Source organism: Rhinoraja longicauda, chromosome 23, assembly GCF_053455715.1.
Source record: "Rhinoraja longicauda isolate Sanriku21f chromosome 23, sRhiLon1.1, whole genome shotgun sequence".
Classification (NCBI taxonomy): domain Eukaryota; kingdom Metazoa; phylum Chordata; class Chondrichthyes; order Rajiformes; family Arhynchobatidae; genus Rhinoraja; species Rhinoraja longicauda.
The window spans coordinates 23,875,327-23,892,689 of NC_135975.1; the positions used below are offsets into that span (position 1 = coordinate 23,875,327).

The 17,363-nt window shown below is 38.4% G+C and overlaps 1 protein-coding gene across 1 annotated transcript in view; it reads left to right on the forward strand.

The window, feature by feature from the left end:
* Nucleotides 1-17,363, forward strand: part of LOC144604787 (mucin-5AC-like) — a 94,922-nt gene that overhangs the window by 30,903 nt on the left and 46,656 nt on the right. The window contains exons 17-30 of the mRNA XM_078419445.1: nt 109-355; nt 439-491; nt 578-660; nt 1,214-1,365; nt 2,756-2,894; nt 5,038-5,142; nt 6,688-6,876; nt 7,755-7,994; nt 8,088-8,244; nt 10,121-10,246; nt 10,531-10,672; nt 11,884-11,987; nt 15,918-16,016; nt 16,585-16,926. Of these exons, the coding sequence (XP_078275571.1) occupies nt 109-355; nt 439-491; nt 578-660; nt 1,214-1,365; nt 2,756-2,894; nt 5,038-5,142; nt 6,688-6,876; nt 7,755-7,994; nt 8,088-8,244; nt 10,121-10,246; nt 10,531-10,672; nt 11,884-11,987; nt 15,918-16,016; nt 16,585-16,926 (2,178 nt within the window). The remainder of the gene's footprint in view (nt 1-108; nt 356-438; nt 492-577; nt 661-1,213; nt 1,366-2,755; nt 2,895-5,037; nt 5,143-6,687; nt 6,877-7,754; nt 7,995-8,087; nt 8,245-10,120; nt 10,247-10,530; nt 10,673-11,883; nt 11,988-15,917; nt 16,017-16,584; nt 16,927-17,363) is intronic.

Here is a 17,363-nt window from a genome sequence, read left to right on the forward strand (position 1 = left end):
TCACTTTTGTGCACAAGACTCTCCAACACTCAGCGAGAAAATGAAACCCATCTGCTAGAAATTTATCACAACATGCAATCCTAATGAAAACGTTGGTTTTCTTTCCAGATCAACCATGCACCACCAGTCACGTCTTTGACAATGACATGAGAGCCTGTAACCGTACTTGTAGATCACTCGCAGTGTACGATTACACTTGTGAAGTCAAGGATGCTCCTGTTTTTGGCTGTGGCTGTCCTGAGGGAAAGTACATGGATGGCACTGGAGCTTGTGTTGATAAGTTGGACTGCCCGTGTTACATTGGTGACATGGTTGTCAATAAAGGGCAGAGTATTACACTGAATGGGAGAAACTGGTAAGTGTCCTTTAGCGTATTCTACAAACATTTAACGAAATGCTTAAATACGTGCCAAAATGTAACGCTCTTTCTTCATGCAGTCAGTGTGAAAATGGGAAACTTCATTGTCCGGTCGTGCCTACACCCGACAGAGGTGAGCAGCTGCTTCGATTTAATCCTGTGCCGCTAAAATGAACAATTAAAATTGTTGCTCTTTTTAAAATAAAATTTCTTTCATAGAATGTCAGAACGGAAAAGTATATAATGATTGCTTCAAAACGTCTGTAAATAAACAGTCATGCAGAAATCGAAATATTCCCCAAGTGAGTAATCGTTCTGTATTTACTCCTTTGTTGTATTGCGGTCTATAATTTTCAACAATTAGAACTGAATAATTGCTACAAATGATTCATTTGCTTTTGTAATCTTTGAAGTTTTAAACTACCTTATGGCCTTGATTTGCCACTTACCCACATCGGCCAACATGTCCGATCTACCCATGTACATTTGGACCATATATCTCTAAACCTATTCTATCCATGTACCTGTCTAAACGTTTCTTAAACATTGCCATATGCTGTCAAATTGCTTGAGATTTGCAATAGGTGTGACACTAATAAAACTGTTTTCAGGAAGTATTATGAACTTTCTAAGTTTTGTAGCTAGACTCTCCCAATGTTAAGTGGCAGGTTCCGTGTGTCTGGGCAGAGTTCTATCTCCTCTGACCCTACAATGACTGAAATAACATCAGAAATATAGAAATCCAATTTAGCACACAACTTTTTGATTTGTTCCGTAAATTCAAATACATTAATTGCTTGCTTCTCAATGAACCCTAAGTGTATGGGAACCTGATTAGGGTGTTTTATTTTAAAGGTGTTTAGTCTGTGTATTCCTGGCTGTGTCTGTCCTGATAATCTTGTGGAAGATGACAGTGGAAGATGCATCCGTCCTGAGCAATGTCCTTGTGTGTTTGGAGGAGAACAGCATCCTCCTGGAAAAACAATCCAGCGAGACTGCAATCAATGGTGAGGCAATGTTATTCAACATTTATAGGGAAGGATGCACTGCTAGTTTGGGATTGACCAAGGAGCAATGATACGGATCTGTATCCATTCTGCTTGTGGAAGAAACAGGCTGGCTGAGAAATTCTGCAGTGCCCAAAATGTTGACAAACTGGGCAGGACGTGCAGGCAAGGTTTGTGCAAGGCTTCTTCGCAGCAATCATGGATGAGGTTCAAAGCCAGATAGGCCACAGGCTGGGGATGAGCTCGGTTGAGAGAAGCAGAATGAGAAGTGTGGCTTGAGCTAGGTGGCTGGAGCTATCCAGGATGTGTCCAGGATCTAAGGAAGGCGCAACATGGGGGAAAGGGACAACATTAACAAAAGGGAATTTAAAAATTGGATATAGCTAGCTGAAGGATAGATCAGACACATCTTTTGTTCAGGATGCTGGCATTTGGGACTGTTCGTGACTGGACTAAAACCTTAGTGTAACAGAGATGTTATACAATGTCATGGGCAGTGAAATGAGAGTGACTGACATTAGAATAAAAACATTAATATTTGCATTGAGCATTACATTAATATATTAACATAAAGTAGTTTAGTTTGATGCTTCAACCCTCCTCATATAAACTTAATTTCTCCCATTATTTTATTATTTCTGTCACCATTCCTTGATAATACATTCCTTGAAAATAGAATGATATCAGAAAAAAAACATGTTATATGTTCTTCATAATTCATAAGTTCATGTGATAGGAGCAAAATTAGCCCTTTCAACCCACCAGGTCGACTCCATCATTCAATCATGGCTGATCTGCCCTTTCTGCTTAACCCCATTCTCCTGCCTTCTCCCCTACGCCCCTACTGATCAAAAATCTTTCTCTGCCTTAAAAATATCCATTGACTTGGCCTCCACAGCCTTCTTAGCTAGGTTTAAAATTGATGATTCACAATGGAATTTTCAGAATGCTCAAAAGATCTGCTCCATTGTGATAGAAACATAGAAACATAGAAAATAGGTGCAGGAGTAGGCCATTCGGCCCTTCGAACCTGCACCGCCATTCAATATGATCATGGCTGATCATCCAGCTCAGTAACCTTCTCTCCATACCCCCTGATCCCTTTAGCCACAAGGGCCACATCTAACTCCCTCTTAAATATAGCCAATGAACTGGCCTCAACTACCTTCTGTGGCAGAGAATTCCACAGACTCACCACTCTCTGTGTGATGAGGCAATATTATACCTTAAGTATATCGCAAATGGGTGGTGTTATGTAATAGTTTCAGAAGGTTAACTGGAAACTGGCTACCATTAACTGACAGAAATATTTTCAATGTTTACAGCAGGCAAGATTACAATTCAATTTTTTCCATCAAAATATTATTTTATTGTGTTCATTCTGCCACAGTACCTGCAATGCCGGAATATGGAAATGCACTACAAATTCATGTCCAAAGACCTGCCATGTGCATGGAGATGGCCAGTACATAACCTTTGATGGAAAAAGATACATGTTTGATGGCAACTGTGAATATATTTTGGTTGAGGTAAATAAGAATAAAAGTGACCCAACATGCTGTTCAAATAAAGCTGTTAAGACTGTATTTAAATACTTCTCCTGAGCTGTTGAAATAGATTTCAAATAAGATTATATATTGGTTGATATGCATTACTGCAGAGTAATATATTAAATATATAAATGAATACCATTCTGCTTCTAAACCCAGTGGCAACAAATTTTTAATTTGTATTTCTTCACATCGTTTCATTCATTTCTCAGCATGTATTTCATAGAAATCAAGTAACCCTATTCCTTTTCAAGTTTGGGATGTGAAGATACATCCATGAAATTAGGACAAATTGATTAAGTTTGCTGCACATTCTGTTCACAGGTTCTTTACAAGAGCAATGTGAAAAGGCAACCGTGTCATACTGGAGTAAACTACAATAAATGACACTGTAGTAGTAATAAAAGGAATTAATATTTGATGGCTTTTCATATGTGCTTGGCTCCTTCTGTCTTTCCCAGCAATGTATTATTCTCTACATCTACCCCATCCCTCTTCTCATGAGCAGTCAATTTCCTACTACTTCCTACTGCTGCGATCCATTTACATCCTTTCTTTGACATTGATTTAACTTTCCATCTCTCATTCCTTACTCCCTCTTTTTCCCTCACTAGAATCGACAGCCTTCTCTTGTTCTGCCACCCATTCTTTCCTCTCAACACCATCCATTTCTCATCTTGCTATCAGTTTTGTCCCATGTTCTTATGTGGCTGTATTTCGTTACCCCTTTGCTTAACTCTTTTGTGCAATAGACAATAGACAATAGGTGCAGGAGTAGACTATTCGGCCCTTCGAGCCAGCACTACCATTCAATGTGATCATGGCTGATCATTCTCCATCAGTACCCCGTCCCTGCCTGCTCCCCATACCCCCTGACTCCTCTATCCTTAAGAGCTCTATCTAGCTCTCTCTTGAAAGCATTCAGAGAACTGGCCTCCACTGCCTTCTGAGGCAGACAATTCCACAGATTTACAACTCTCTGACTGAAAAAGTTTTTCCTCATCTCTGTTCTAAATGGCCTACCCCTTATTCTCAAACTGTGGCCCCTGGTTCTGGACTCCCCCAACATTGGGAACATGTTTCCTGCCTCTAACGTGTCCAACCCCTTAATAATCTTATATGTTTCAATAAGATCCCCTCTCATCCTTCTAAATTCCTAAATTCCAGTGTATACAAGCCTAGTCGCTCCAGTCTTTTAACAGTCCAGTCTTTATGCTTTCTATGGCATATTTCTTCTGTCTCTCTGGTATTTGTCTCTTTTCCTACAATCCATTGTCCCCTTTCTGCTTTCTGTGATTTAACAGATTGAACAGGCTTCAATTCTGCATCTGATTCCAGTGCTATTGGCTGGAATTGTTGCCTCCCAGAGTGCTTGCTGAGAACTTGCATTTGTGCAATTTCCCCCCCTTAAATATATATATATATAATTGGAGAGTTGGCAGAGAGTTTGAAGAAGTGAATGAGCAGAGAGTTCAAAGTGAATGAGCACATGGCAGAGTTTAGGGTAGAGAGTGAATAGTCATGTTTTGGGCCCACAACCACTAATGTTTGTATGTTGTGAAAAAATGATAAATTTTGCAAAGAGGAATTAGAATTGTTGTATTTATCGTTTGTGGCCACACCTGGGTAATTCTGCATAATTTCTAAGCAAGATTAGTGAAGTTGTTAGCTAAGAAAATAGTGGTAGCTACCAGGACTCAAATGACGGGTGAACACCATTGGTTAAAATAACAAGATCAAGAAATACTAAAACAATGCATAAATCTTTTAGCAGTTAAATTTTGTAAATTACATGTCATCTATAATTTTGCTATGATACAACAAAATAAGAACAATACCAGTTGTGATCATCTGAATCCATCAATTCTCTCTCTAGCTTTGGGCAAATTCTCGTGAGGGGCAACGTTCTCTCCATCTTTCAGCGCCCATTCCAATCAATCTGATTGGTCCTGAGCAACTCACTTCTCTGCCATTTTTGCTTGTGAAATATTAGGGAGTTAATTCGGAATTGAAAAAGCATCAACTTCGGAAGCAGAAGGTTCAGTCTCATGGGCACACACCAAGCAGGTGTGAAAGCCTTTCTTCAGTCTTAAGCCATATTTGTTTGTATCTTTCTATTTAGGACCACTGCAATCAAAGAGAAGGGACATTCCAAATATTGATAGAAAGTGTTCCATGTTGCGAAAATGGAGTGACCTGCTCAAGAAACATCAAAATTTTGTTTGCGGTCTGTATCTTTAATTTCGACTTTGATTTCTTAGTTTGTATCTATTTAATTTGTATCTATGTAATCATGGGGAGTGAGGAAATTGATGTGAGTAGATCAGTGGGGTATTCAAGTTGGGTGCAAATGTTACAGAAGCTCTTTACTAATTTATCACATTTACTTTTTTACCACATTACATCTGTATAACTGTCACCCATCTGAAGTTAAAAAGAAGCCCCTCCATTTTAAAAGATGAAAAGGTTTCACTCTGGGAAAATAATGCAATCCCGCCACTCAATTCAATCCTATCACCCCCAAAATTAATTTAGCAGCATGTTGTTTCCTAAACCAGTCAATGTTTTCTTCAATCCCCAAAAGACACATTTACCACACAGTAAATAATATAATAAACTCTCAGAAAAAAAGTAAACCAAGCCTCCTTAATTTAGAATAGCCTCCATTGCATTTTTGAGGCAACACCAAGTTTATGATGCCTCTTAACACCGTGAATTCTGGTGAATTAGAAGTCCTTGAATCCCAGGTTAAAGCAGCAATATTGTTCTAGTCATGGCGCAGTGCTCCTGAACAAAAACTGTTGCCTGCTGTGTATGGCCAGAGTGTTGCCAATCTGACAAATATCCTGAACTTCAGTTATGATTTTTTAAAAATATGCCCAATTCATGCTGCACATTTCAGAAGTGAAAGCATCTATTTTTTATTCAATTCATTGCAGCAAAATCACCCTTTCACAATCCACGCCTGGTTAAGTAAAGAAACATCTTTCCTGGTGAATTCCTCACTGTATCTTAACTCCAGTCCTCCTCCTCCTCCTCCTCCTCCTCCTCCTCCTGCTGGGCTGACCTTGTGTGGCCCTCTCACATCCATGTGCTTCATACAGGTTCAATGACAGCTCTCTCCAGCTGGCTACATGATCTGCAACTCGCTCTGGCATAGTGGCTACAAGGGCTAGAATTTGACAAGAAGTACAAGCTACAACATTTCATAGAAACATCGATCATAGAAACATAGAAGGTATTTATTCACAAAATGCTGGAGTAACTCAGCAGGTCAGGCAGCATCTCAGGAGAGAAGGAACATAGAAAATAGGTGCAGGAGTAGCCAGCACCGACATCCAATATGATCAAGGCTGATCATCCAAAATCAGTCCCGCATTCCTGCTTTCTCCCAATATCCCTTGATTCTGTTAGCCCTAAGAGCTTTCTCTAACTCTCTCTTGAATACATCAATAATATATGTGCTTTCATTGTGATTTCATAGTTGAGAGAAGCTCAGAGGATGGAGCTTAAAAAACACACATGAAAATGAAAACAAAGTAGACATGATAACTACTTGCAAATGCATACAAAGGTTTCACGTGAGAGCAAACAAAACAGATTGGAATAGCATGTATTACTGGAGTGAAGGGGGGGGGAGATCTGTATTTTTTATAAATTTTGTCACTGTGTACTTTTAAAATATTAAATATTAAAAGATTTTATGAGGATTATCTGAATTTGCACATCATTATGAACACATTCAGAGCTCATTGTGACTTCTTATCTTTAGGAGGTAGAATTCCTTCTTACGGATGGAAGAGTGGTAAGGACTGATAAATCTCGTCAAGCCCAGTGCCGAGATAATTCTTATTCATTTCACACGGTCGGACTCTATTTAATCCTTTCATTTTCAAATGGGATCATTGCGATATGGGATAGACACACAAGGTTTTCGATAACATTGGACCCAAGATGGAAAGTAAGTACTGTTTAGAGATTAGATATTAATGCTTGCATTTTTTAATGTGGTTAACAATAAATAAATATATATCAAGACCTTAATCTCTTGCAGAAATAAATATACATTGCATGTTGCAATAGGTTTCATTCCAGCGTTCGGCATATTATTTACAATAATCTTAAGTAAACATGTACCATATAAATATACAGTATATCAGGTAATCTTAATTAAGCATGTTCTCTGTATTATTGTACATTGTTGAAAATTGCAGCGAAAATGCATTTGAGTCCATCATAGAAAAACAAAATTAAAAATATAGTTGCTGGAATGATGCTGATGAATGACCATAAGGTGAAATGTTAACTGTTTTTGCCCTCTTCAGATGCTGCCTGACCTGCTGAGTATTTAGTGCATTTTTAATGTTTATTTTCAACTTTCTGGTCGGGCCAGCAGATTTTTAACTTCAATGCCGATTTAATACAAGGGGGATTCTGGGAAACAGTTATATTTTTATTTTTGTTTAAATAGCCAAAGTTACAGAATTTAAGAAGCTCAGAAATAGAATTGTTAAGAGATTATTTGCAATAGAGGCTAAGGAGTTGGGAAGTGTGAAACTGTATTGATTCAAGACCATCATAATTGGGAGAGGAATTTATTATAAAAAGATATGATAACATGAAATCAGATTTTTTTTTGGTCACTTGTTTAGGGCATTAAAATTCCAACCGAGCTCTGCAGGCCTCCATCTCTGAAGTTCAGTGGGTCATTGGGGGAGAGTCCAGCCTCTATCATTTGCACTTAATTTTTGGCTTTGCCTCAGGTTTAGAACTGCAGATTGGAATAGCCCAATGGAATTTCTCGGTCAAAACATTGTAATAATGTATTTTCACTTACAGAACGAAGTATGTGGACTGTGTGGAAATTTCAATGACGATGTTGCAGATGATCTAAAAACAAAAGGAAATTCTTTGGTGACCAATGCTGTAAAATTTGGAAACAGCTGGAAATCTTCATTGACTTGTTCAGATATATTGAATCAAACGTTTCCTTGCGATAGAAACCCATACTGTTTAGCATGGGCTCAGAGGAGATGCAGCATATTGAAGGATGTTGTGTTTCAAAATTGCCATAAAAAGGTGAGATAGTTTATTTTGAACTAAATAAATTAAATCAAAGTTGATCTGTATGTAAAACCTTCTTTCTAACATTATGATCATGCGCTGTATCAGGTAGACCCAGTCCCATATTTTGATGCTTGTGTTGAAGAAGCCTGTGCCTGTGACATGGAAGGGAAATATCTGGGCTTCTGCACTGCTGTAGCTGTGTATGCAGAAGCTTGTAATAAAGCTGGAGTTTGTATTAATTGGAGAACACCGGACTTGTGTCGTAAGTATTAAGCGAGAGATATTATTAAACTTATTTGATCAATGCAAGCAATTCTCAAATAAATGATGTTCTTGAATTTCTTTGAGAATGGTTGATAATGTGAAGAATAACAAAGGGAATTTATTTAGTATTTACTTCAGTGACATGCTCCCCTTTTTCCGATTAATGTTGCAGCTGGCACTTTCTCCCCAAAGACTTGGTGCTAGGTGGGTACTTTAGTATGTAAGTGGGAGTCTGAAGGAAAAATAAATATTCCTCCAGTTACCACAAAAACATGGACCTCTGCCCCACTGGGTTCCCTCGGGTACATCAGATAATGTAAACGATGCCTTTGGCTTTGTAGTTAGCAGATGCGAAAGAGCAGCATTACATTTGCATTTGCCCTGGGAAATTCTCCGGGACATTGCTCCGTGACTTGATGATATTACAGCTGTTCAAAGGTACTCTAGGATCTGAGTGAACAGGTGCAGGGTATCGTGAGTCTGTAAGCAATCAGACTCATGATTTGCCTGAAGAAGGGGTTTGATCCGAAAAGCCACCAGTTCCTTTTCTCCAGAGATGTTGCCTGACCCGTTGAGTTACTCCAGCATTTTGTTTCTGCCTTTAAAGAATGGCCACACATGAGCCTAACCTAAATGCAGAGGATAAAACTATGTAAAATCCTGGACAAATATCATAGACAAATGAAGGAACTATGAAATAAAAGAGTCTGAACACAAAGTTTAAAAATTAGAGTAAATTTTAAATCTCCAGCTGAAATTAAAACCTTGGTTGGGTTGGATTCCAAATAAAAGCTCACTTCCTGTACCAGCTTTCACTGCACAAGTGCAATTCCTGTTGACTTTAGTGACTATCGAATGGAAAACAACAACCATACCCTTAAGAAGAGAAACAGTTAATGTTTCAGGTTAAAGACCTTTCGCCAGAGGTGGTAAGGACACAATAGAAGCTTGTTAAGCTGCAGGGAGCGTGGAGGAAGGAAGATGTCTATAACTGAGTAAAACCAGGCTGACCATGGCAATAAACTGTAAACAAGGTTACATGGAGACATGAGACTGTACATACTGTAATCTTGAGCAGAATACAAAGTACCGGAAGAACTCAGGGAATAGACAGATGACGTTTTGAGTTAGGACCCTTCCTTCTCTGAAGAAGGGGACCGATCTGAAATGCGGTCTGTCCATTCCTTCCACAGATGCTACCTGACTCATTGAGCTCCACTGGCACTTTGTGTTCGTTGTGGACAAGGTTAACTGGTCAATGAGTAAATGGGAGCAATTAGAGAGTGAAAACGGATAAAAGAATGTGGGGTGTGTGGAATGCGGAGCCGTAAGACAGGCCCAGTGAGTCAAATTCCACATGCTCACCACTCCCAGGGATAAAAAGGACAGTAAAAAAACACCTGAAGCTAATGTCACAGATGGATGAATAACATGAACAGAGAAATCAAGTTACTTGAAGTTGTAGAGTTCAATACTGAGTCCAGGAACTGCAATGGGCTCAGACATAAAATGAGGTGCTGTTCCATAAGATTACATTGGACCTCATAACAATGTAGGAGGCAACAAACAAACATAACGTCTCCTCTACACTTGCGTACTTGGTCTGCCACCTTCATTCTCCATCCCAGTCCCACTCTGACCTATGGGGAGACATGACTGTTGTTATTTGCAATCTGATTAGTTTTTAACAACAACAATCTGTAATTAATGCTCCTACCATTATTCTTGGTATGAAGTTCAGTGGATTAAGCATTTGTCTGATCATTAGTAACAGGAAAGGAATACCACCAATCATGTGTAACAAATCAGAGATTTATAAAACCAGAAGCAAACTGCAGGTCATAATGGAGAACTGTTTCTGTTTTACATTGCAGCTGTGTACTGTGACTATTATAACACTCCCGGTGAGTGCAGCTGGCACTATCATCCTTGTGGAACAATAAAAACACGAACATGCTCCGACCATCACATCGGGAAAAAATATTCTGCAGTTCTTGAAGGTTGTGCTTGAAAACCTCACGTATTTTTGATTCTTTATTCACCCTGTGTATTATAAGATCGTTTTTGTAAATGGTAATATCCCTGACTAAGTATCTATATAGTTTTTACAAATGTTCTGTGCACACAACAGCATTTTTATTTAATTGAATGGTGGGTATTTGTGATCCTTTAAAAATTAAAACCAGTTTGGAATAATATGAACCTGTTGAAGTGTTTATTAATCTAAGTCACTAACCCATGTGACCAATGCCCTGTCCTCATTATCACTTTCTATTTACTTCAGGTTGTTACGCAAGATGCCCTGAGAATACTCCGTATCTGGACGAAAATAAAATGAAATGTGTTAACTTACCTAATTGTACTTGCTATTATAATGGGAAAATATTGCTGCCAGGCAATAGAACAATGAATGATTGTGAAGAATGGTATCTATAAATGCTTTACTTTCTTTAACAAAAATATTTACTTATGTATAGCTATTTCATAATATTGTGTACATGCACAGTTATTATCACTATAAAACCATTTTGGAAGACTGGAGGACAGAAATCTATTTCAAGAGTTATATTGAAGATAGACACAAAATGCTGGTGTAACTCAGCGGAACAGGCAGCATCTCTGGAGAGAAGGAATGGGAGACATTTTGGGTCGAGACCTTTTTTCAGACTGAGAGACAGAGGTGTGGAAGGGCAAGGTGTGAAAACGAGACATCAAATGGGACGCTGCTCAAGGAAAATGTAGAATGAATCATTGTTAGCTGAGGGGAAGGTGACAACGAGGCATACATTCAGTAAAATGTTTATATTCCTTTCCTGTTAGAATAATGAGAAAAGTGAATTTTATGAGGCCACAGACCTCATGTTTTTGGTAACTCAACGAAATGGTTGGCACTGTCTGCCATTTCCAAAGGAAGTTAAATAGTGATGGGAATATTGCAGGAGTGAGTTGGGATAGTTTTTTGGTGGATGCGTTTGTGAGTTTGCAGATGAGGTACAATTCTGCATATATAGCTTCCATCTGAAGCTAATAAGAAATGGAAGATGATTAACTTTTTGTTTGAACTGTTTCATTTATTTCTAGAGGTTAGAGACTTAATTATTTCATGAAATTTCTAATGCAGCTGTATTAAAGTTAGTTTTCATGACAACAGCCATTGCCAAGAAAGTAGCAAGCTGCCTACGCAAAATAATTAGTGTGGTAAAATAGCAAAAACCATATTATCCTATCTCTCATTAACCTAAATTATTTTTAATCATTTGCAGTGTGTGCAAGAATGGGAAAGTGATATGCAGAGGTGTGTATTATTTTTACTGTTTTAAACCTGTCCTATCCATATACTTTTTAAACTATTTTAACTGGTCCAGAAACAAACAATATGAAAACTTCGAATCATTCTCATTCAAATTATTTGAGTCACGCCACCTATTTCACACAAGCTCATCCCTGCTTTGCTTTGCTAAGAGGAACTCAAAGACAGGATCCCAATGAGGCTTTATGGGGTGTTTTGGGGATGTGCATCCAAAAGACTATGAATTTTTGACTTCTGCATTTAAGATTTGTCAGAGTTGCCAATTAAGCTGAAAAACGGAAAATTATTTTCAAAATGCTATTAATTTTATATTATTATCATTGAAAGCTGTGTTATGACCTCTTCATCTTTTTCTTCATCAGCATTAACTACAACCACAGAAATTATAAGTTCAACATTAAGTACACCAACAGTTGCAGCAACCACCATAGGTAATGGTTTCCTCTTGTGCCTATTTAAAAAGATATGCAACATATTTCAATGGACTAGTCTCATTTTATAATACTATGCTATCCTGCGTGGAAGTATTCATACTGGTGACTTATATTGGATTTAAAGATATAATTTTGGAGTTATTTTCAGCAATAGTGAAAGATTTATTCATTATGTTTGCGTGTGTCTGCTGTTTAGAAATCATGTTGAGAAGATGTGGAGTAAACTTTTTTTGACTTTTTTGAATAATAAAACTGGACTCATGTAAATGTTTTGGAATAAGCTTTAATGCATTCCTTGAATGAATAATTCTCAACATGCAATTGAATATAGAGCGCCCTTGCTATAGGTGCTGGAGCAACTTGGAGCGAGTAGCTGAGCCATTATGGAATTAACTACTTAGAATGAGAAGATGATTAGACAGCTTTGAACGCAAAAAGAAACATGAATGATGTTACAAACTAATAAGGAAACACTTTAATGACAGCACAGTGCAGTCTCTGGGAAGAGCTACACAATTGGGGATACTATCTTGCAGATGAGATGCTCAACCAACTCTCTCAGGGGGATGCAAAGGAGTCCAGATGCTTTGTTAAACTGGGGCAGGGTATATTGTGTATGAAGTAATATAAATTTTTAGTATATGGGGTAATATTTATTCTTAGACAACATTACTAAGAGGTAGATTACCTGGCCATTATTCCTTTACTTTCTATGGAAACTTGGTGTGTGCCAATTGGCTTTTCATTTTTCTGCATTCTAAGAATGATCAGACTTAAAAAGTGCCTTGTAGGATTAAAAAATGCTTTGGCATATTGTGAAAGGTGCTAAACAAATGGAATGTTCAAAATTAGATAGCGAAAGTAAAGTGTTTTTTGAAAAGTGCTGGAAGAACTCAACGGGTCAGAGAGCATCTTTGAAACATTCATTGTTAGCCAACGTCAATGGGGTAAATGTAAGGAATTCAACAACTGAGGTTTCATGGGCAAGGGAAGAAAAGCTGGGCAGACAATTCAGTTCCTGATCATAATTTGACAAATCCAATTACAAATACACGTCTGTGACCTCAGGAAATTGCATGCAATGAGTCTCACTACTGAAGCTTACCAAATTTTCATGATTAATTTATTTGTGCTGTATAGTTCCTTCTGAAGTGACAACACCCATTATTGATACAACCTGCAATAAATTATGACTCCTTTGTCCAGTGAAACAAGCCTTTGACAAATCATTTGCCATAATTATGCTTTATTATGGTAGCAATAGTAGAATACTCACTGTGCACTTGCTATTTATCAAACTTTTTTAAAATAAAAAGGCAATGGCTTTAATTTTAGGAATTTATAGGTATGTCAATTCTTAAATAGAGTTCATTTGTAACTGAGACCTGTCACTGGGAGGCAGGAAAGCACTTGTAATGACCATGGGATGTGGGGGTAAATAGAATTCTAAGAAGAGGATTCTACAAAACATTAATATGATCACGTGTGCTGCTGCTACGAAAGATCACAAGCAGAGGGTCATCAGCTATTTTGGATATCCTGGCCCAGAAATTCTGTTGTACTGCATGTATAACTGCTTGGTACATGCATCTTAAACATTCGTTGATAGGTGTGCTTTTTAACTTTATGTAAGAGCATATATTAAACTTACCTCTTGCTAGCTTGTGCATAATCAAAATGGAGAGCCAAAAGTCAAAAAGAAAAACATTGGTCAGTAAAGCAATTTCCTGTCTCAGTTGCAACTGTCATGGGATTGCCATGGCTTCTAACACTTCCTATTACAACACTTAATGATGCCATTAAACCACTTGGGGCACCGTTTTGCAAATGACTGATCAGATGTAGGAATACCCCCACCTTCTGCTGGGGGATCAAGATACAAACATTTATCTCATTCAGGAAAAATGACTTGTAGCTGGGTCCATAATTTTGAGGAAAGGGATTATGTAGCCCCTCACTAGCAGTCACCACCTTGCTTCATGCAGCACCACCTGCCATAGGATGCTTGCTGAAAGACACTTGCGTGTTCCGAGGCTTCTTTTTCTCGTCATGTTAACCTGCCACATTTTCTGGTCATTTTCACATTTGTGTTTGTGGGAATTTGTTGTGCATTGTTTGGCAACTGTTCTCTCTGCATTATAGCAAAGACTAACATTGCTGATGGAGAATCTGTGGGAACACTCATATGAGACACCATACACATTTGCTTCACAATTCTGATAACTTATCAAGTGACATAAGCTTTGAATAATTGTGAATGAAACTTGATTAAACCTTTTATTAAATATAGTTAGAAGATGGATTATTTTTGTTGTTATAGAAATGCCTTGCAATGGCATATGGTCTTCCTTGTCTGAAGACACCTGTTGACAACTGCAAGCCCAGATGAATTTGCATCGCAAAGTCCCATCCATGATAAATTGTGCCCTCCAAACTTTTATGTTGTTAATGTCCAGTGTCAATGCATCAGTAGCCTGTGGTACCAAGTGGAACCAAAGTAAAGAAAGTAAAATGATCTAAAACCTCATTAAAACATGTAAAAGGAATTAAAAGCATTCAGGTAAAACAAAAAGTTTAAAAGCCCCTTTGCCCTACTACCACCCATTGCAACCAATGTGTCGAAATGAATTACGTGCTTGGAAACTCTAACAAGATAGGATACATCTAGTGGACTGCACGAGGAATTGCACCAGCAGTGCTGGTCACATCCATCACACTCAGCATATTCCAACCCAAACTGATGCTGGATCAGTCATACGGTCAAATATTGTGATGCCTTAATATTTGCACTATATGTATTTATGAGGATGTTGCCAGGACTCAAGGGTTGGGTTGGGCAGGCAGGGGCTTTATTCTTTGGAGTGCCAGAAGCCGAGGATGATCTTATAGAGGTGTGTAAAATCATGTGAGGAATAGATAGGGTGATTGCTCAGAGTCTTGTTCCCAGGGGTGGGGAATCAAGAACCAGAGGACCCAGGTTTAGACAATAGACAATAGGTGCAGGAATAGGCCATTCATCTCCATTCTAAATGGCCTACCCCTCATTCTTAAACTGTGGCCCCTGGTTCGGGACTCCCCCAACATTGGGAACATGTTTCCTGCCTCTAGCGTGTCCAATCCCTTAATAATCTTATATGTTTCAATAAGATCCCCTCTCATCCTTCTAAATTCCAGAGTATACAAGCCCAGTCGCTCCAGTCTTTCAACATACGATTAAGATGAGAGAGGAATAGTTTAATAGGAACCAAAGAGGTGACGTTTTCACTCAGATGATGGTGGGTATATGAGACACATTGCCAGAGGAGGTAGACGAGGCAGGTACCATAACAGCATTTAAAAGACACTTGGACAGGTAAATGGATAGGAAATGTTGAAAGGAATATGGGCCAAACATGGGCAAATGGAACCAGCTTAGATGGGGCAACTTGTTCAGCATGGACAAGTTGGGCTGAAGGACTTGTTATCATGCTCTGTGAGTAGTATCTGATCTGTATTATCTAACGTAATTATCTATGCTCTTGCTTCGAAACATACTTAAGATTGAAAGTGATTATTTAACAAAGGAAAGATATCAGTTTAATCTTCATTCTCATTTGCTAGTTATAAAATGTATGATGTAAACAAGGCAGTAAATATTTAACTGACAGGATCTCTCATCAACCCTCGATACTTTAATGCAGTTCAGCCCCCGAAGGCTGAGAAAAATGGCACATGTGTAGTTAGTTAGGAATGCTACCAGGTTCCTTTTCTAATGGAACCAACATTTTTCAAATGGCATGGTTTATCTGTCAGAAGGATCTTTCTTTTGTAAGCCTTGCAAATATTTTTATGAACAGCACACGCATATCCACCAGGCAATACGAGCAAATGCTTTTCTGATAGAAATGATACCCAGAATATCAGTGTGATATCTTTTGTGTTTTATAGAAACAACAACAACAACAACAACAAAAGTACCACCTACAACAACAACAACAACAACAAAAGTACCGCCTACAACTTCATCAACCATCAAATCCACAACTGGTAAGTCATTGACTGCTGTATCTTCCTGCACCAGATTTGACTGCACAGGGACCCTGGGTGTGCCATTCAGAAAGCAGCAAAGTACAACTTCCACTCATCTTTCTCTTATTTGCCATTTTCTATTGATTTGCTTCAGAATCAATTGTCTCTGTGGACTTTTGTGTTGTAAATTATGTACAACCTTCAGGGGATTGTATTTCTGTAAATTTTGAGAAAAGACAGTGCTAATCAAGAATTGAACCCCATTTTACATAATATTTGGTGATGTACTTGATTGGCCAAAATAGGCTCATGTTTATGTGCCCCCATAAAGTGAAATGGGAATGAGTATTCTACAGATTATTTTGATTAAACATTTGTTGTCATCAGAAACTGCTGTCATTCAAGAGATGGCGAGAAGTCTTAGGGCTTTGGGAGTAGATGCTGCACACCTTCACAACTATAAACCATGCCAGTACTGAGGAATATCATCAAATGCGAAAGCAATTGTTTTGCATTTTTATTCTGTCATTTTGGTTATTGAACATTTAAAGGAAAATTAATTGAACCTTGGCTTCTCCTTTTCCAGAGGGGACTTGTATTGGTGGCTGGTCTGCATGGTTTAATGGCCACACACCATCTCCAGACAGTCCAGGCGATACTGAATTACTGGAGTCCATAGGGCAAGATCTGTGTCCTTCCATTTACTATACAATTAATAAAGTCGAGTGCCAATTTGCCAATTACCCTCAGTGGCCAATAAGTGAATCACCAGACAACGTGACCTGTGACCCAGACATAGGACTTGTCTGCAGAGTCACCCAAGAGCCATATGAACCCAAGAAGTTATGTCTTGACTATAAAATTCGATTTTGCTGTGAACCTCGACCAACACCAACTCCAGGTACAACGCCGACAACAACGTTTTCTGGTAAATATGACTGTTATGTTGAAGGAAACGGTATTTAATTGAAGGGACATTTGGAATTTTATTCTGTTTCTGTGAGAATTCTACATGCATTTCAATCCATCATGATTCCCTTCTCTGTACAAACTATCCAGCCCATATTCTCTCCATTATCCCTGCCTCTTCATGTGGCCATGCTACTTCTCATTGTTTCTTTCAAATTCTATCCCTCACCGATGACTTCCCTCTGCTGCCTTCCCATCCTCCTTCCCTCTGCCTCTGTTTCCAGCAGCAATTCTACAGCCACCAATCTACTCAAGCACAGTGTATCCATTATCGCTATGAGAAACTTTCTCTCGCCCATTATCTGTTTTCCATGACAGATTTATTTTGATTACCCGATCGCCTTTCCATTCACCTCCAAAAAATCCTGATAGGTCTTGTTGTCGTTAAATTGAGAG